A 21,954-nucleotide genomic window follows, 5' to 3' on the forward strand; every position below is an offset into this window, starting at 1 on the left:
ATTTTTTTTCAATAATTTGTAAGCCTGGACACATAAACTAATACTATGAAAATGAAAGCCAAGTAGTGATCCAAAGAGAAAAATCTTATGAGGCATTTTGTCCCTTATCTATAATTCTGTCAATTAGAAATCTTAGGCATAGTTTTATTATGAGATGTATGCCAACTTGAGCCATAGTGTTAGAAGAAGTCTCAAAAATTTTCACAAATTTAATTAGAGGAAGAAATAATGAAATAAACATAGATATAAAAAGAAACAAGAGCAAATGAAGAAGGAAATTAATATACGTGGATGAAAGGAAGGAAGGATCTAAGGAGGGTAGGTAGGAAAGAAGGAAGAAAGTATGGCTGGAGAGAGGGAACATGGGAGGGATAGAGGAAAGGAAGAAGGAACTCAGAAAAGGAGGAAGCACAGGATAATCTTTTAACTCTGGAGATCCCAAAGAGCTTAAATTCTAATCTCCCTATGTAGATTAAATGAACAAAGGCTCCATTCACTGTTACAATGAACTTCCACTGTACTTTAAGTTAAATGTGATTTCTTAGAATCAGGCAGTGGCATTTGTGGTGCATGATTTTACCTGAATCTCCCAAGGACAGCATGGTGTATAGAGTGAGGTAGAGACCAGCTTGGAATAAACAACAGAAACACTGTCTCAAAACCACCATGAGAGAGAGACAGAGACAGAGAGACAGAGATAGACAGAGACAGAGAGACAGACGCAAACAGAAACATAATTAAGGGACACAGAGAGAGACAGAAAGAGAGACATAATCTCACTCTGGTCTAGACTATTCCCATGAGGAGAACACAGGAGGTATTCATCTACCTTGCATCACTAATAAGATCATACATTATTTGAACATAAACTGAGTCATGGACTGAGTTGGGAACGGTACAGCAGATCTCTGCTTTGCACACAAAAGCTTCAGTCTTGACAATATCTCTGTGGGAAAAAAAAAACGTTGTTCTCATCACACTCAGAAGAAACTTTTGATACAAGATGGAACACTTTTATGGGTTTCTAAAAAGGAAATCTAGTTTAGTTCCTTAACTTGTTAAGAGGCCTCAACCAGAAACACACACCACACTCTGTTCCTTAGTCAGGAATCAAAAGAATTTTCTTTAGAGAGGGAACTTTGACAGAAGATTTCCATCATTGGTTCCATTTAACCATTTAGGTCCAAGAAAAAGAAAGCAACATTCTATTTCTTGGTGTGAAAAATTAAATCATCGTTACACAATGATATCATTATTTACATACTAACTTAAGAGAAGGTAAAGGTGAGCCCCTTCTGGTCCTAGCAGCACTGGGTAGCTAGGGCGCACAGTCCTCTGACTACCGCCAGCTACCCACAACACCCGCCAAGTGATCTTAAGACTTCTGGTGAGTGGAACACAGCATCTGCTCCAATCCAATCGTGTGGGACTTGAGACTGCATTAGTCAGGGAAGCAAAAACCCGGTCTGAGTAGGGGCACGAGCCCCTTACGGTCCGAGCACCACCTGGGTAGCTAGGGCGCCCAGTCGGCTGACTACCGCCAGATACCCACAACACCAGCTATGCGATCTTAAGAATTCTGAGGATTGGGATCTGCCCAGCACGGGAGCGCTTTGCCTGAGCATCAGCAGCAGACATCTCAGTTCCGGGATCCCGCCGAGTGTATCCTGCACAGGCAGGTGACCATTTTCCCGGCCAGAGGATAGGGATCTGCCCAGCGTGGGAGCATTTTGCCTGAGCATCAGCAGCAGACATCTTGGTTCTGGGATCCTGCCGAGTGTATCCTGTACAGGCAGGTGACCATTTTCCCGGTCAGAAGATAGGGACTTGCCTGGCGCGGGAGCGCTTTGCCAGAGCATTGGCAGCAGACATCTTAGTTCTGGGACCCTGCCGAATGTACCCTGCACAGACATCTTAGTTCCAGGACCCTGCTGAGTGTATCCTGCACAGCTCCAGAGAATACCAGATGGCGAAAGGCAAACGTAAGAATCCTACTAACAGAAATCAAGACCACTCACCATCATCAGAATGCAGCACTCCCACGCCACCTAGTCCTGGGCACCCCAACACAACCGAAAAGCTAGACCCGGATTTAAAAGCATATCTCATGATGATGGTAGAGGACATAAAGAAAGACTTTAATAACTCACTTAAAGAAATACAGGAGAGCACTGCTAAAGAGTTACAAGTCCTTAAAGAAAAGCAGGAAAACACAAACAAACAGGTAGAAGTCCTTATAGAAAAACAGGAAAACACATCCAAACAGGTGATGGAAATGAACAAAACCATACTAGACCTAAAAAGGGAAGTAGACACAATAAAGAAAACCCAAAGTGAGGCAACGCTGGAGATAGAAACCCTAGGAAAGAAATCTGGAACCATAGACGCGAGCATCAGCAACAGAATACAAGAGATGGAAGAGAGAATCTCAGGTGCAGAAGATTCCATAGAGAACATCGGCACAACAATCAAAGATAATACAAAATGCAAAAAGGTCCTAACTCAAAACATACAGGAAATCCAGGACACAATGAGAAGACCAAACCTACAGATAATAGGAGTTGCTGAGAATGAAGATTTTCAACTTAAAGGGCCAGCAAAAATATTCAACAAAATTATAGAAGAAAACTTCCCAAACCTAAAGAATGACATGCCCATGAACATACAAGAAGCCTACAGAACTCCAAATAGACTGGACCAGAAAAGAAATTCCTCCCGACACATAATAATCAGAACAACAAATGCACTAAATAAAGATAGAATATTAAAAGCAGTAAGGGAGAAAGGTCAAGTAACATATAAAGGAAGACCTATCAGAATTACACCAGACTTTTCACCAGAGACTATGAAAGCCAGAAGAGCCTGGACAGATGTTATACAGACACTAAGAGAACACAAATGACAGCCCAGGCTACTATACCCGGCCAAACTCTCAATTACCATAGATGGAGAAACCAAAGTATTCCACGACAAAACCAAATTCACACAATATCTTTCCACGAATCCAGCCCTTCAAAGGATAATAACAGAAAAGAAGCAATACAAGGACGGAAATCACGCCCTAGAACAAACAAGAAAGTAATCCCTCAACAAACCAAAAAGAAGACAGCCACAAGAACAGAATGCCAACTCTAACAACAAAAATAAAAGGAAGCAACAATTACTTTTCCTTAATATCTCTTAATATCAATGGACTCAATTCCCCAATAAAAAGACATAGACTAACAGACTGGCTACACAAACAGGACCCAACATTCTGCTGCTTACAGGAAACCCATCTCAGGGAAAAAGACAGACACTACCTCAGAGTGAAAGGCTGGAAAACAATTTTCCAAGCAAATGGTCTGAAGCAACCAGCTGGAGTAGCCATTCTAATATCGGATAAAATCGACTTCCAACCCAAAGTTATCAAAAAAGACAAGGAGGGACACTTCATGCTCATCAAAGGTAAAATCCTCCAAGAGGAACTCTCAATTCTGAATATCTACGCTCCAAATGCAAGGGCAGCCACATTCATTAAAGACACTTTAGTAAAGCTTAAAGCACACATTGCACCTCACACAATAATAGTGGGAGACTTCAACACACCACTTTCATCAATGGACAGATCGTGGAAACAGAAACTAAACAGGGACACAGTGAAACTAACAGAAGTTATGAAACAAATGGACCTGACAGATATCTACAGAACATTTTATTCTAAAACAAAAGAATATACCTTCTTCTCAGCACCTCACGGGGCCTTCTCCAAAATTGACCTTATAATTGGCCACAAAACAAGCCTCAACAGATACAAAAATATTGAAATTGTCCCATGTATCCTATCAGACCACCATGGCCTAAGGCTGATCTTCAATAACAACACAAATAATGGAAAGGCAACATTCACGTGGAAACTGAAAAACACTCTTCTCAATGATACCTTGGTCAAGGAAGGAATAAAGAACGAAATTAAAGACTTTTTAGAGTTTAATGAAAATGAAGCCACAACATACCCAAACCTATGGGACACAATGAAAGCATTTCTAAGAGGGAAACTCATAGTTCTGAGTGCCTCCATGAAGAAACGGGAGAGAGCACATACTAGCAGCTTGACAACACATCTAAAAGCTCTAGAAAAAGAGGAAGCAAATTCACCCAAGAGGAGTAGACGGCAGGAAATAATCAAACTCAGGGGTGAAATCAACCAAGTGGAAATAAGAAGAACTATTCAAAGAATTAACCAAACGAGGAGTTGGTTCTTTGAGAAAATCAACAAGATAGATAAACCCTTAGCTAGACTCACTAGAGGGCACAGGGAGAAAATCCTAATTAACAAAATCAGAAATGAAAAGGGAGACATAACAACAGATCCTGAAGAAATCCAAAACACCATCAGATCCTTCTACAAAAGGCTATACTCAACAAAACTGGAAAACCTGGATGAAATGGAGAAGTTTCTAGACAGATACCAGGTACCAAAGTTAAATCAGGATCAAGTTAACGATCTAAACAGTCCCATATCCCCTAAGGAAATAGAAGCAGTCATTAATAGTCTCCCAACCAAAAAAAAAGTCCAGGACCAGATGGGTTTAGTGCAGAGTTCTACCAGACCTTCAAAGAAGATCTAATCCCAGTTCTGCACAAACTATTCCACAAAATAGAAGTAGAGGGAACTCTACCCAACTCATTCTATGAAGCCACAATTACTCTGATACCTAAACCACAGAAAGGTCCAACAAAGATAGAGAACTTCAGACCAATTTCCCTTATGAATATCGATGCAAAAATCCTCAATAAAATTCTTGCTAACCGAATCCAAGAACACATTAAAGCAATGATCCATCCTGACCAATTAGGTTTTATTCCAGGGATGCATGGATGGTTTAATATACGAAAATCCATCAATGTAATCCATTATATAAACAAACTCAAAGACAAAAACCACATGATCATCTCGTTAGATGCAGAAAAAGCATTCGACAAGCCAAGCACTACACTGAAAACCTAAAAGTAAATAAGGCTCAGAATCTACCAGAGAATTGAAAGATGGACTAGAAGAGCCGTATCACTTGATGATGATTGGTTTCCTGTGTGTTTACAGCTGTCCCTTTCTGTGTCAAAGTTAGCTTAGAAAGAGAATGTGACCAAAGACAGTAGGCAACTGAACTTTTCCCCCAATCCTTCTCAGGCTTCTGCTTAAAAGCCCTGGTTTGACAGCACCAGTTTGGGGATTCAGGGGATTAATTCTTTCACAAATTAAGTCTCTGACTCACATTTAGTCTCAGAAATGAGATTTGTTACAGGAGACCTTCAAAAGAATGAAGCATCCACTGGAAGAAGTACTTCCTCAGTACTCTGAGATCTAGTGTGTTAAGATCAATATCATCCATCGCTCTCCCTTCCTAGCCTTGCACAGACATGCTCTCCAACATAGGCATGTGACCTTTATTTCAGGATCCATCCATGCAGGATAGTTTGAAGTTTCATCTCAACACTGGTTAGCTGGCCTTAAATGGTTATTGCTTCCTCTAACCCTACCTACTGAGGAACTTCTCAATTCTGCATTTCATCAATTAGGCACTTCATGCCTAGTCTGCATGGTTATCCTACATGAGAGGTGACAGATCTGATCCAACCTTGACAATTCTATGGCATTATCTTGAACCCACAAGAGCTTTGCATGGGTGCCAGGTAACCTAGGAAAATTAGAATTCCATCTTCAAGCACCTGAACCTATAGGTCTCCATAAACTTCTATCTTTGATTTTGGATGATCTTGTTCAATTAAAAACCACACAATCTGGAAGGACAAAGAAGAAATGTAGTGTAGGACAGGAAAGAAGGCTCTTCCATTAAGAACATTTCTCTACCCACCAGAGAACCCAGAGTGCATCTAACAATCCTATTAATGAGTCTCTGGGTTGAACACCATGCCCTCTTCTGGCCTCTGGAGGAATTGCATGCATTTGTTGCACAAATGTGGTCATGGGGGGATTTCTAGAGCCCCCTCTGGTTGCCTTTGGAGGCCTGCCACTCTCGCCTGGCTGGCTTGGGTTTTGCCGTTTTTTGTTGGTACCAGGTGCGGGTTGCAGCAGGCAAAACATACATACAAATAAAAAAAAATAACAACGGTCCAAATTCAAACAAATAAACATAATCCAAAAAGGCATCAAATGTGTAGTCACACTAATATTACTTAAAAAGAAAGCCATGTCTGAACATGTATGGGAAATCTCAACATGGGTAGTTGGGTGGTCTTTTTCTGGAAAGTCAGTATTTCTGCTTTACAGTTATCACCAATGCTGTACTTCAAGGAAATGAGAGGCAGATAGCTCTGGGTTTCCTGATTTCTTATGAACCCCAAATGAATATTCATTTCCTAAGAAGCTTTAGAGCAATACAGTTGTGACTCTTGGAAGTCGCTACATAAGGGCCGCCCCTTCTCACACCCGCGAGACCTAGGTTTACTGCCCCAGACCCCCACCATCTTAAAGGCGGTTGCTTTTGCAGGGGTTGAAAACTTAAGGGCCAGTCCCAGTTAGCTAGGAAAGTCCTGAAGTTACTCTTTCAGGACAGGATGAGCGAAAGTGTGATGGACCTGCCTTTCCTACACCCTTGGGATCTTAGTGTTGGTGCGCGGGTGGGGGTAGGTGGCAGGACACTTCTCTTCTTCCAGGGCCCCTCACTCTTCCACCTCTAGTAGCCCCAGCCCTCCCCCAACAGATGGTCTGTCCTCCCTGAGTATCCACCAATTAGCTCCTCTGAGTTGGAGGAGAATTTCGTCTCCCACTAAGCTTGCCATACCCCAAAGCCCATTTGTGAGAGCTAGTCCCTTTCAAATGTCTCCCTGTAGAAAAACTGAAGGTAGAAAGAAAGGAAACAATCTCCAGGCAGATGTCTGACCACCCCCACTGGCATACTAGCAGCATCGGGTTACAGGGTCCTAGGAGCCCCAACCCCATTCTGCTGCCCCACAATGGTGAACCCCTGGTGCTTTCACGCCAGCTTCCGAATTACCCCAGGTTGACCCCCGCACGATTAGGACCCCGGAGTCAGGGAGGGCAGCGGAGAACAAAGATATAGGTATAAATATTGAGCCATGACATTGACGCGCCGGGCTCTTCCCATCCACCCGCGCTCCAGGCACACTCTGGGCTGCTCGGCACGCCCCCTCTCGTCCCGCTGCTTCCCGCGTGGCGCTCATCCCCGAGGGGCCCCAGCAACCTTTTCCTCGCGAACACTGCACGAGCCCTGCTGGAGAAGAAAAGTAACTTGGTTTTTCTCCGAGAAACCCAGTTGGATTAGGCAGCCAGGGCGAGTAGAGGGGAGGAGGAGGGGAGCTAGTGGAACCCGGTGGATGTCTCCCGGGCAGTCTGATCACACTTTCTCCTTGTCCTCCTGTCTCCTCCTCCTAGGTGCAGAGATTGTGGGCGGACCATGTAATCACTGAGGAGGGGGAAGAGGAGGGATAGGAGTTCTCCTGCAATGATGGCGCGGCGCGGCGTGGCGACTTGGCTAGGCGGAGTTTCATTGCTGCTGTGCATCCTTCTAGCCTGGCGGCCGCGAGTCCGACTCCGTGCCTCCCCGAGGCCAGTAAGGCAGCGAGTGCGCACCCCTGTTCCACTGTGTCACGCCGGCAGCCTGAAGCTAGCATGGAGAAGGACAGCCTGAGTCGCTCTGATCACCAGTATGAGTGCGTGACGGAGATCGGCTAAGGCGCCTAAGGGAAGGTGTTCAAGGCCCGCGACTTGAAGAAAGGCTGCCTCTTAGTGAATCTTAAGCACTTGTGAGTGCAGACGAGTGAGGAGGGCATGCAGTTCTCCACCATCCGCGAGGTGGCGGTGCTGAGGCACCAGGAGAATTCCAGCACCACAATGTGGTCAGGTGAGCTGGGAGCCCTGGCCATGGGGTCCAGGAAGGTGGTGGGCAAGGGGCTGCTGGTGGCCCAACTAAAGTTAAGAGTTGAGTTTCCCCAGATAAAACCGGTGACCCTGCTAGACTGGACAGAAAAAGAGACCTACAGTGGCTTCCAGGCAGCCAAGCTATTCTGAAGAGCTTTTGGCTCTGCCTGCCCCAAGGGGTCCAGGGGCATTGGGTGTCTTTTAGGGACAAAACCAGACAACCCCAGAAATGTCCCTCCAGCCCTTACTTAACTTTTTCCGTCCGTGGGGGGATTTTTGAGAGACAGAGTGAGATAGTTATCCAGCTTGCAGATAATTAGAAGGAAACTTTAAGGGTAGAGCACAATGTAAGTAAAGTTTAAGAAAATGCAAAAAATGTGCAAGAATGTGTTTGCCAATCACACCCACAGTGGTGGCTTTTTTAAAAAAAAATATATATATATAGTTGTAATATGGCTTCTGATGGTCTTAGAAGTTCAGAAGTTTAGACCCTGACACCTAGTGTTAAACATTGTTTGAAAAATGTCTCTCAAGGCTGGGGTACTGGGAACACTGAACCAGGAAGATCCAGAATTCAAGACCCTCCTGAGCTACAAAAGACCCTGTCTGAGAAAAGAAAGGGAGGGGGAGGGGGTGGTAGGGTGGAGAGGATTGCATCTCAAAAGGTTTTCTGATTGTATCATTTACTGTCTGTGGACTGGTATGAGCTGACTTAGAATGCCTCTCTCATTGGTTAGATGTGAGTCTGTGCTTTAGATTCTAAAGCCTCTGTTTTCCCTGGAAGAGTTGTGTGGGTGGGTGGGGGAGGCATTCCTAACCCACTCTCCTGTGATTGAAGAGAATGGAGTTTTCTTGAAGATGCTGGGATTTCCCCATTGTGCCTTTTTCTCATTCACTTTTAAAACACATGCATAGCTGGAAGTTAAAAGGGAATGCACAGACTTTTCTACAAATTAGGTGATGAGTTAACATTCTCAGCTCTTCTCTTTAGGGGGATGATCTTGGCATCTTCATCCTGTCTTCTCATTCCTGTAGAGATTCCTTACAACACATATGTGCCTACTGTATGCCCTGGTGCATCCCAGGCTTTATGAGCCAATAGTGTCCTACACACAGATTTGCTCTAGTTTTACGTTTCATAATCTTGAATTCTGGAGCCTTTGTCAGAATAAGACTGTACAGCCAGAGTGTTCCCATTCCACAGGTCAGTTCTGTTCGTCATCCTTATAGACTATGAATCTATCTCTGGAGAAAGTATTCCATGGCCACTGTGTGCTCCCTGAGATTAGTGTTTACTCCTTCAGGTTAGTCCAGCCTTGAGTAGACTTTGAAGGTACAGATAGAACCAGAGGCTGATGAACACCTCTTCCAAATGACTAACTTGTCCAGTCACTGGTTTTTAAGCTTTCCCATGTTATTTTATTTTGGGATTATCAAATTGACTCCTTTTCTTTGATTTCTGGAGATCATATACAGACTTTGAAATGATAATCCCAGTCAATCTTATATAAAAGCACTAAGATTAGTGGTCCTGAAACTACTTAAGCAGTTACTCAACATCCTGTAGGAAGACAAAACACAAAATTAAGTACATATAATAGGGGACAATTTACTCCAAAGAGAGAGCAGGGTTTGTAGACAAGAGCAAACAGCCAGTAAGGCTCAGAAACCAGTGGGGCTCTGCAGCCTGGAAATGGGACAACAATGTATGGTTCGGTGCCATTCCTGACAGACAAGGTCAGAATTCATCCTCATCCTTAGGGAATAAGCCACCTCCAGATGAAAATTAAAATTGTTTCCTTCAACTACCCTCCCAGCACACAAAGAAACCTGTCTTAATCACACAAGGACACACAGGTTAGGAAGATTAGCCAAGACCTTCTCAAGTCTCATCATCTCTGGATAATTTAGAAGTTCAGTTTATTTATTATTTTTAAAATATTTTTTATTTAAATATTTTCTTTATTTACATTTAAATGTTATTCCATTTCCTGGTTTCCTCTCTGAAAACTCCCAATCCCCTACCATCTCCCCCTGCTCATTAACCCACCTACTCCAGCTCCCTGGTCCTGGCATTCCTGAGCACGGGGGCATCGAGCCTTCACAGGACTAAGGGCCTCTCCTCCCATTGATAACCAACAAAGCCATCCTCTGCAAACTATGCAGCTAGAGAAATGGTTCTCTCCATATGTACTCTTGGGCTAGTGCTTTAGTCCCTAAGATCACTGGGGGTTCACATTGCTCATATGGGTTAATATGGGTTGATTCATATTGCTCCTCCTATGGGGCTCCAAACCCTTCAGAACCTTGGGTCCTTTCTCTATCTCCACTGATGCAGTCCCTGTGATCAGTCCAATGGTTGGCTGAGAGCATCCTCCTCAGTATTTGACAGGCACTGACAGAGTCTCTCAGGAGATAGCTATACCAGGTTCTGGTCAGCAAGCTCTTGTTGGCATCCACAATAGCACCTGGGTGTAGTGACACTATAGGGAATGGTTAGACAGATGGGGCAGTCTCTCAATGACATTTCATTCAGTCGCTGCTCCACACTTTGTCTCTCTGTCTCCACCCATGGGTATTTTGTTCCCCCTTCTAAGAAGAACCAAAGTATCCACATTTTGGTCTTCCTTATTTTGAGCTTCATGTGGTCTGTTAATTGTATCTTGGGTATTCCAAGCTTCAGGGCTAGTATCCACTTATAAGTGAGTGCATACCATGTGTGTTCTTTTGTGATTGAGTTACCTCACTCAGGATGATATTTTCTAGTTCTATCCATTTGCCTAAGAATTTCACAAATTCATTGTTTTTAATAGCTGAATAGTACTCCATTGTGTAATTACATCACATTTTCTGCATCCATTCCTCTCTTAAGGGACATCCAGGTTCTTTCCAGCTACTGGTTATTATAATAAGGCTGCTATGAACAGAGTGGAGCATGTGTCATTATAATATGTTGGAGAATCTTTACGGTATATGCCCAGGAGTGTTATTGCTGGGTCCTCAGGCAGTACTATGTCCAGTTTTCTGAGGAACCACCAAAATGACTTCCAGAGTGGTTTTCTTTTTTCTTTTTTTCTTTTTTGCTGTGATTTATTTTTATTTTTTATTTTTTATTAGGTATTTAGCTCATTTACATTTCCAATGCTATAACAAAAGTTCCCCATACCCACCCACCCCCACTCCCCTACCCACCCACTCCCCCTTTTTGGCCCTGGAGTTCCCCTGTACTGGGGCATATAAAGTTTGCGTGTCCAATGGGCCTCTCTTTCCAGTGATGGCCGACTAGGCCATCTTTTGATACATATGCAGCTAGAGTCAAGAGCTCCGGGGTACTGGTTAGTTCATAATGTTGTTCCAACTATAGGGTTGCAGATCCCTTTAGCTCCTTGGGTACTTTCTCTAGCTCCTCCATTGGGAGCCCTGTGATCCATCCATTAGCTGACTGTGAGCATCCACTTCTGTGTTTGCTAGGCCCCGGCATAGTCTCACAAGAGACAGCTACATCTGGGTCCTTTCGATAAAATCTTGCTAGTATATGCAATGGTGTCAGCCTTTGGATGCTGATTATGGGGTGGATCCCTGGATATGGCAGTCTCTACATGGTCCATCCTTTCATCTCAGCTCCAAACTTTGTCTTTGTAACTCCTTCCATGGGTGTTTTGTTCCCAATTCTAAGGAGGGGCATAGTATCCACACTTCAGTCTTCATTCTTCTTGAGTTTCATGTGTTTAGCAAATTGTATCTTATATCTTGGGTATCCTAGGTTTGGGGCTAATATCCACTTATCAGTGAGTACATATTGTGTGAGTTCCTTTGTGAATGTGTTACCTCACTCAGGATGATGCCCTCCAGGTCCATCCATTTGGCTAGAAATTTCATAAATTCATTCTTTTTAATAGTTGAGTAGTACTCCATTGTGAAGATGTACCACATTTTCTGTATCCATTCCTCTGTTGAGGGGCATCTGGGTTCTTTCCAGCTTCTGGCTATTATAAATAAGGCTGCTATGAACATAGTGGAGCATGTGTCCTTCTTACCAGTTGGGGCATCTTCTGGATATATGCCCAGGAGAGGTATTGCTGGATCCTCCGGTAGTACTATGTCCAATTTTCTGAGGAACCGCCAGACTGATTTCCAGAGTGGTTGTACAAGCCTGCAATCCCACCAACAATGGAGGAGTGTTCCTCTTTCTCCACATCCACGCCAGCATCTGCTGTCACCTGAATTTTTGATCTTAGCCATTCTGACTGGTGTGAGGTGGAATCTCAGGGTTGTTTTGATTTGCATTTCCCTGATGATTAAGGATGTTGAACATTTTTTCAGGTGCTTCTCTGCCATTCGGTATTCCTCAGGTGAGAATTCTTTGTTCAGTTCTGAGCCCCATTTTTTAATGGGGTTATTTGATTTTCTGAAGTCCACCTTCTTGAGTTCTTTATATATGTTGGATATTAGTCCCCTATCTGATTTAGGATATGTAAAGATCCTTTCCCAATCTGTTGGTGGTCTTTTTGTCTTATTGACGGTGTCTTTTGCCTTGCAGAAACTTTGGAGTTTCATTAGGTCCCATTTGTCAATTCTCAATCTTACAGCACAAGCCATTGCTGTTCTGTTCAGGAATTTTTCCCCTGTGCCCATATCTTCAAGGCTTTTCCCCACTTTCTCCTCTATAAGTTTCAGTGTCTCTGGTTTTAAGTGAAGTTCCTTGATCCACTTAGATTTGACCTTAGTACAAGGAGATAAGTATGGATCGATTCGCATTCTTTTACATGATAGCAACCAGTTGTGCCAGCACCAATTGTTGAAAATGCTGTCTTTCTTCCACTGGATGGTTTTAGCTCCCTTGTCGAAGATCAAATGACCATAGGTGTGTGGGTTCATTTCTGGGTCTTCAATTCTATTCCATTGGTCTACTTGTCTGTCTCTATACCAGTACCATGCAGTTTTTATCACAATTGCTCTGTAGTAAAGCTTTAGGTCAGGCATGGTGATTCCACCAGAGGTTCTTTTATCCTTGAGAAGAGTTTTTGCTATCCTAGGTTTTTTGTTATTCCAGATGAATTTGCAAATTGCTCCTTCTAATTCGTTGAAGAATTGAGTTGGAATTTTGATGGGGATTGCATTGAATCTGTAGATTGCTTTTGGCAAGATAGCCATTTTTACAATGTTGATCCTGCCAATCCATGAGCATGGGAGATCCTTCCATCTTCTGAGATCTTCTTTAATTTCTTTCTTCAGAGACTTGAAGTTTTTATCATACAGATCTTTCACTTCCTTAGTTAGAGTCACGCCGAGATATTTTATATTATTTGTGAATATTGAGAAGGGTGTTGTTTCCCTAATTTCTTTCTCAGCCTGTTTATTCTTTGTATAGAGAAAGGCCATTGACTTGTTTGAGTTTATTTTATATCCAGCTACTTCACCGAAGCTGTTTATCAGGTTTAGGAGTTCTCTGGTGGAATTTCAGAGTGGTTTTCAATCATCAGTGGACTCAGTTCCCAAATAACATGACATAGACTAAAAGACTCGAAAAGTATACAGCACCCAGGATTTTGCTGCATACAGGATATGCACCTCACTGACAAAGACAGATACTACCTTAGAATTAAAAGCTGAAAAACAATTTTCCAAACAAATGTTCCCAAGAAATGAGAAGTAGGCATTCTAATATGAAATAAAATCCACTTTCAGCCTAAAGTTTTCAAAAAAGATAAGGAAGTACACTTCATATTCATAAAGGAAAAATCTACCGAGATAAACTGTCAATTCTGAACATCTATGATCCAATTGCAAGGGCAACCAAAACCAGAAAAGAAGTTTTACTAAAGATCAAAGCACACATTGTAACTCACACAACACTGGAGGGAGACTTCAAGTACCCCACTCTCATCAATGGTCAGATCATGGATACAGAATTTAAACAGAGACACAATGAACCTAACAGAAGTTATAAACTAAATTGATTTAACAGATATCTATAGAACATTTCATCCTAAATCAAAAGACTATACCTTCTTCTCAGCACCTCATGGCACCTTCTACAAAATTGACCATATAATCATTCACAAAACAGACCACAACAGATACAAAAAATTGAAATAAGTTGATGCAACCTATCATTTCACCACGGACTAAGGCTGGTCTTCAATAACAACAAAAACAACAGAAAGTCCACATACACATGGAAGCTAAACAATGCTTTCCTCAATTATAACTTGGCCAAGGAAGAAATGAAGAAAGAAATTAAAGACTTTTTAGAATTTAGTGAAAACAAAGTTACAACACACCCAAACATATGGGACACAATAAAAACCATATTAAGTGGAAAACTCATAGCTCCGAGTACCTCCTAAAAGAAACTGGAGAGAGTATATACTAGCAGCTTGACAGAACATCTGAAAATTCTAGAGCAAACAGAAGCAAATATACTCAAGAGGAGTAGATGGCAGGAAATAATCAAACTTGGTCTGAAATCAACCAACCAACCAATCAAACAAACAAATAAAAAACTATACAATGAATCAAAAAACAAGGAGCTGATTCTTTGACAAAATCAACAAGATAGAGAATCCCTTATCCAGACGAACCTGATGGCACAGAGACAGTATCCAAATTAACAAAATCAGAAATGAAAAAGGAGACATAATGACAGAAACCAAGGTAATAAAAAAATCATCAAATACTACTACAAAGCTGTAGTCAACAAAACTGGAAAATCTGTATGAAATGGACAATTATCTTAACAGATACCAGGTACCAAAATTAAATCAGGATCAGATAAACCATGTGAACTCTCCTATAACCCCTAAAGAAATAGAAGCAATGGGTAAAATCTCCCAGCCAACAAAAACTCCGGACCAGATGTGTTTAGTGCAGAATTTTTTCAAACTTTCAAAGAAGACCTAATAATATTCCCTTCAAACCATTCCACAAAATAGAAACAAAAGGAATAATACTCAATGTGCTCTATGTAGCCACAGTTACACTGATACCAAAGCCACACAAAGACCCACCAAAGAAAGAACTTCTGAATTTCACTTATGGATACCAGTGCAAAATTATGCATTTCATTTCTCAAAAACTAAATCCAAGAACAAATCATGAAGATCATTCGTCATTATCAAGTGGACTTCATCCCATGGATGCAGGGATGGTTCCATATACAGAAATCCATCTGCATAATCCACTATCTAAAAATTCTGAAAGAAAAACACTACATGATTATTTCATTATATGTTAAGAAAGCATTTGATAAAATTCAACATCTATTTATGATAAAAGTCTAGGGAAGATCAGGAATTCATGGCCCATACCTAAACATAGTAAAATCAATATACAACAAACCTGTAGCCAATATCAAACTAAAGGGAGGGAAACTGGAAGCAATCCCAATAAAATGAGGGAGTAGACAAGGCTGCCTTCTAAGTCCCTACCTATTCAATATTGTACTCAGAGTCCTAGCCAGAGCAATTAGACAACAGAAGGAGGACAAAGGGATACAGATTGGAAAGGAAGAAGTTAAAATACCACTATTTGCAGATGATAGGATCATATACTTAACTGACCACAAAAGTTTTACCAGAGAATTCCTTCTTTTTTTCTTTCTTCTATTTTAAAAAATTTTTTCCTTTATATATATTAAACTCCAGATTTTTTTTGTTTGTTTGCTTTTTGTTTTTGTTTTGTTTGTTTTGTTTTGTTTTGTTTTGTTTTGTTTCGAGACAGGGTTTCTCTGTGTAGCCCTGTCTGTCCTGGAACTCACTTTATAGACCAGGCTGGCCTAGAACTCAGAAATCTATCTGCCTCTGCCTCCTGAGTGCTGTGATTAAAGGTGTGTGTCACCACGCCAGGCTAAACTCCAGATTTTATTCCTCTCCTGGTCCACCACCATACCATATGCCATACCACCACCCCTAACCCCCTGTGTCCACAGGATGTCCCCACCACCACGCCAACCAGACCTTTGAACTCTCTAGGGCCTCCATTGTCTTGAGGCTTATGTGAATTTTCTCTGACTGAATCCAGACCTGGCAGTCCTCTGCTGTATATATTTTGGGGGCCTCATAACAGCTGTTGTATGCAGCCTGGTTGGTATTGCAGTGTCTGAGAGATCTCCAGGGTCAGGTTTACTGTGTGTTCTTGTCCTCCAACAGGGTTGCCCCCCCCCCCAGCTTTATCCAGCTTTCCAACAACAGGGGTTAGCAGCTTTCCATAATTCAATCAACCACAGGGGTCAGCACACAACAAATGGTTAGAAGCAATGACCACTAGAGAAGTGCCAAACCTGATATACAACTTCAGTACAGTGGCTGGATATGAATTATATCAAACAAATTAGCATCCTTATTTTACTCAAGAAATAAACACCCTGAGAAAGAAATTAGGGAAACCACATCCTTCTCAATAGTCACAAACAAAAGAAAATACCTTGAAGGGACTCTAACCAGGCAAGTGAAATATCTGTATGACAAGAACTTCAAGTCTCTGAAGAAAGAAATCAAAGAACATGTCAGAAGATAGAAAGATCTCCCCTTCTCATGGATTGGCAGGATTAATATAGTAAAAATGGCCATCATGCATCTATAGATTCAACGCAATCCCCATCAAAATTCCAAATCAATTGTTCTTATACTTAGAAAAGCAATTTTCAAATTCATTTAGAATAATAAAAAAAATGTCATAGAAGGGTGAACAAAAGAGTCACAGGAGGAAATGTGGAGACAAGCTGTGGAACTGAGACTGAAGCAAAGGCCATCCTGAGAATTCCCACCTGGGGATCCATCCCATATACAGACACCAAACTCAGACACTATCAAAGATGGCAAGAAGTGTTTGATGACAGGAGCCTGCTACAGCTGTCTCCTCAGAAGCTCTGCCTGAGACTGATGAATACAGAGACAGATGCTTGCAGCAACCCTTTGGAATGAGCATAGGGTTCCCCAATTGAGGAGTTAGAGAAAGGACTGAAGGAGCTAAATGGATTTGCAACAATTGGAAGAACAACAACGTCAACCAACCAGATACCCCAGAGCTCACAGGAACTAAACCACCAATCAAAGAGTACACATGGAGCAACCCAAGGCTCTAGCTATGTATGCAGCAGACAATGGCCTTATCAGACATTAATGGGAAGAGAGGCCCTTGTTCCTTTGAAGGCTCAATGCCCCAGTGTAGGGTAATGCCAGGGCAAGGAGACAGCAGTATTTGTGTGAGTGGGGAACTCTCTCATAGATGCAGATGGAGGGGGCATGAGATAATAGGTTTTGAACCAGAAACCAGGAAACAAGATAAAATTTAAAGTGTAAGATTAAAATATTTTAAAATAGAAAAAAAAAAAAAAGAATTCAAGACCCAGAAATTTAACCACATATATTGACACATGATCTTTGACAAAGAAGCCAAAAATATACAATGGAAAAAAGAAAGCATCTTCAATAAATGGTGCTGGTCCTACTGGCAGTAAGTATGTAGAAAAATGAAAGTAGATCCATATTTGTCACCAGGAATAAAACTCAAGTCCAAGTGGATCAAAGACTTCAACATAAAACCAGATTCACTGAATCTAATTGAAGAGAAATTGAGAAAGAGCTTCTAACTCACAGGAATAGGGGCAAAGTTTCTAAATACACTGAGATGGCTCAGGTTCTAACATCAAAAATTGATAAATGGGACCTCATGAAACTAAAAAACTCATGTAAGGCAAAGGGCATAGCCAGTAGGACAAATTGGTAACCTACATATTGGGACAAAATTTCACTAACCTTACATTCCAAAATATCTAAAGAACTCAAGTAGCTAAACACCAAAAAGAAAAGAACCCAGTCTGAAAATGTCATAAAGAACTATAAAAAAAATTCACAACAAGGAACCTTGAATGGCTGAGAAGCACTTAAAGAAATGTGGAAAGTCCTTAGTCTTCAGGGAAATGAAAACCACAGTACTGAGGTTGGTATAAGACCGTATAATTTCCAATAAAGAATGGCCAAGATCAAAAACTGGTAAAAGCACATGCTGGTGAGAATGTGAGAAAAGAGAAACAAAACTTCATTTCTGGTGGGAGTGCAAAGTGCTATGACAACTATGGAAATCAATCTGGAGGTAACTCAGAAAATTGGAAATAGATCTGCCTGAAGGCCAAAGACTTACCTTCGTGGTCTATGGCTTCCTAATTTCATGTTTCACCCAGTGGCTTATTATTTAGATCTTCCTATTGGGCTTCGACTTTGATCTTGGTAAGCATTTGTTCTCTTTGATTCTCTTATGTTTTTGGTTGTGAGCCTCGCCTTTAATGGCTGAGCCATCTCTCCAGCCCAGGTCTCTTTGATTCTCAAACAGTTCTCTGTCCTCACACATTTTTGAGGTACTGCCAGCCCCAGGGACATATATTTTCCTTCAAATTTCTCCAAATCTGGGGACTTCTAATATTTGGGGAAACTGAGTGACAAAGGCAATGTATGTTGAGCATTTTAGTGTCCAGTGCTCATGAAACTATGTGTGTTTAGATATGGTAAACCTCTAGGAGATACTTTATGAAAGAAGCAGTATGCTCTTAGGTTCCCTGTTTGACCTCACTTAACTTTGCCAGCTTTGTGGGCTGCTGTACTGCTGCTCAGAGAACAATTGGAAACTCCTGGAATAGATGCCTCATGTCTCATTGCCTTTGCCAGGCTTAGGACACTAGTGGGAGTGGGTTTGATGGGACATTAACAAAACCAGGGCTTCTTGTGAACCATCTGAATGCAGCACCATGTTCCAGGACAGCTCTGTATGAACTTCTCATATCCAGGAAATGGAGCAAGAGGAAAGCCAAGCAGAAGGCATCCATTTCCAGCACCCTCAACACCTTTTCACAGGACGGGGTAAGTTGACTTTGGTAGAAGAAGAGATGTCCTGAGATAGTTGCCCCTCATCTGATCAGAGAATAAGAGTTCATGAATTTTGGGGAAACATTGTGATTGTGGGGTTGCAGTAAGCATCATGTAATGTGAATGAGCAAAAACTATATTAATACTAAAACAAAGTTAAAGTATTATCAAAATGGGGCAAAATATATTGTTCTACTAACTCTAGTATGTATACACTGGCAAACACTTTAACATCTAGAATGGCTAGATGTTGTAAAGTAGGGTGACTGTGTCATTGACACATACTGTGTACATAGCAAAGATGAATAAAATGGAGGACTTACATCCCAAAGATCCATTACTCCCCTCACATCAAACTGACTGTGCCACCTTTAATAGAAATCTGGAGGCTTCTTTTCATCCTGGTCTCAGGGCTCATCCATAATACAGTACCAAACATGCTCTGGCTATGTGTTCCTGTGTTGCTGGCAGACTTCTGCCTCAGGGTTCAGAGGCACTGAAGGGCCAGCTTTGGCCTTCTGAGGCAGCCATTCTTTCAGCTATACCAGGCCCTCTGCCACCTAAATGGAGACTTCCACAAAGGCCTGTCATCTCAAAAACAGAAGCTAAGTTAATCCAAAATATTGAGATACCACTCTAGAGTCATGGTGAGTTGGTTACATGAGACCATACGAGGTAACTAATGTCTCTGTGAGTGTTTTCCTTATTTGAAAGTGAGTAATGAGATCGATCATATGAGGAGTAACCACTCCTGACTAACATGAATGATAGGACTGTACAGAGCATGGGCTTAACGTTCTAGGTACAGTGCAAATAGCTGGGGGAGTTAACAACAAAAACCAAAGGAAACAATGGGAATACTAACAACATTTTTTAAAGAACCTTCTGAGTGCTGGGATTAAAGGCATGTTTCCACTCTGGCTAGCTTTATTTGTAATAAAAAACATACAAACAACCCTATTACAGTTCTCGCAGTTGCCGTAGAGGGAGCTGTGTGATACTGTGTGCTGCTTCCTTTCCCCAGATGCCTCAGGTCTTCAGTCCTGTACCAGGTGAGCTGGACCTAAGAACAGCCTAGTTGACCTTCCTACTGGCATGGCATGATTCTGCAACAATCCTTTTCTTGATAAAAAAGAGCACGTATGGAGTAGACCCCTTGTTGGTGCATCCAGAATCCTTTAGGCCAGGAAACAACCAAGCCACAGATAGTGAAAAACCAAAGGAAAAATCACATTGCCAAAATATGGGCTCCATATTGGAAGAAAAGGCCCTCAACTTCTAAGTTATCAACAATATCCACCCCCTCAATTGTGAGCTCTGCATGTTGGTATTGTGTGACTCCAGGTGGTAGTCAAAGGCAGATGTCTTCCCGCAAAAGATATACATGATTTTTCATCTTGCATCTCTGAGGGCAGGTTGCATTATAGCACACATTCAGCACACCCAGCATAAGAACACAGAAGCCTCAGATGACAGAGCCAAAGGGACTCCATCCTGAACTTATGGACCCATGAAAATTGAAGTTTAACCTGAACTCAGGCCATTCTACTCCTTGCCCTACCTCCTGAGATTTATGTTTGCCATGAGTAGAGTATTATGATACAACCCCAGCATCCTCATGCCTGCACTTGGGAATTCAGGAAGACTGATATTAGAGAACTGATGGCTATGACGCTACAATGCAGTACAGTCCAGGTTGACCTTTTCTCATTGATGCCCACTTTAATTGTCTTGATGTATTTAGAAAGGGAGGGTGTGCAAGTTAATAATTTGAAGATGGGACGGAAGGTTTACAGCTTTATAATTGTCCTGTCGCTGAGCTTGTATGTTCCAAAGAAAAGGGAGTTTTTCCTTGCAAAAGATGGGATTGTAAATGGGAGATTTTGTGAAACACATTGATATGTATATAGGAACAATGCCAACTATCAAGATATGCACAGTAAGAAAATATTGTCCAGGTTTTATACAATTAAAGGTATAGGAGAAAGATATTGGCCTTTGTGAAACAGGGAAAACCTGGGGAAGTAGACCGTATGTCACATGAATTCACTCAGATAGTATATTTATTATTGAGAAATATCTCTTACATTCACCATCCCTAGAGATTTGGATGCTAACAAAAATCTCTTATGCATGTCAGGGTCCTAATCAATGCTTCCCATCGAAAGCACTTGTCTTCTAATGAAGCAGATGAGAAAGCTCTGAATTTAGAAAGAGATTTTTGCCATAGGGTATTTGCCAGGTTACAGGAGAGGCTCCAGGAAAAGCACAACAGAAACTGGTCAGTTTGAGGAGAACTAGATATCAAATAGGCCTTAGCCTTTCCCAGTGACATCATCAGTAATGCCTTCCTTGGACATTCTATTGTATCTAGGAGAGAACTAGAATCTTCTGTGATGTCACCTGTGTTGTGGTTACAAAAGCTGCTTGTGGGATATTCCTTCAGTGCCTTTTGCGTTCTCAATCAGGCATGTTTTCCTGGCTGCGCAGGCTATTTCACAGGGAGAATGGCGATCAAGGAGAGACAAGACCAAGGCAGAAGGAATCTGCCATCCCTTCTTGTAAAAACAGAAGAATGAAATCATTCTGGGGAAGGCACAGTGAGTCCTGGGCAGAGTTGGGGAAATTTCTGGAACAGGTAGGCTTGAGCTGAGTCTTCCCTGAGTAGATAATAAGAGCTGGAGCCTTGGACTTTCTTAATGACAGACCAAGAGACTAGAATTTCTGACAATTCATTTGACAGAGGCAGGAATTGACAAGTCTGCAGTTCCTTTTGTAGTCGCTACTTAATTTCATTTAAAGTGTCAAAGAATGCCCTGAGAAGGGACTATGGGAATAACAATGTGTCCCTTATTGGTAGGGAGTTGAAGCACTTCATCTTCTAGATTATTGTAGGATACATGTGTCTCTGATGCAGAGAACAGAGAAGGATTCTAACCTGGTCATGTGTTGAGGTCTCAGACACTTTGAGTTTGAACACACATGACTAGGTATTGATGGTGCTAAGCACTATGAACTTCAGGTTTTCTTGGCATAACATATGACATGAGCTGAAAATGTTCTCCAAATCTTCATATCTGAGGCAGGTTATGGATTTCAGGGCAAGGGGTAATGTAATAAAGAGTGTGTGTTAGTTGTGACCAACAGTGGTGGTTGGGAAGAGGAATATAGCTTAGCAGACCAGCTCAAATATAGCCTTTCTGCTTCTTC

The 21,954-nt window shown here is 41.8% G+C and overlaps 1 protein-coding gene across 3 annotated transcripts in view; it reads left to right on the forward strand.

The window, feature by feature from the left end:
• The first annotated feature begins 18,417 nt into the window (after positions 1 to 18,417).
• Gm8032 (predicted gene 8032) overlaps positions 18,418 to 21,954 on the forward strand; it is a 41,330-nt gene continuing 37,793 nt past the window's right edge. For 2 of the 3 annotated variants that reach the window (XR_003951232.1, XM_011245278.2), the window contains exons 1-2: positions 18,418 to 18,738; positions 21,235 to 21,344. Coding sequence is in view for 2 of the 3 variants with exons in the window: in XM_011245278.2 (XP_011243580.1) it covers positions 18,617 to 18,738; positions 21,235 to 21,344 (232 nt within the window). In the remaining variant the exon portion in view is untranslated. The remainder of the gene's footprint in view (positions 18,739 to 21,234; positions 21,345 to 21,954) is intronic. The other variant, XM_017316256.1, reaches the window with a different exon arrangement.

This window comes from Mus musculus, chromosome 14 (assembly GCF_000001635.26).
Source record: "Mus musculus strain C57BL/6J chromosome 14, GRCm38.p6 C57BL/6J".
Classification (NCBI taxonomy): Eukaryota; Metazoa; Chordata; class Mammalia; order Rodentia; family Muridae; genus Mus; species Mus musculus.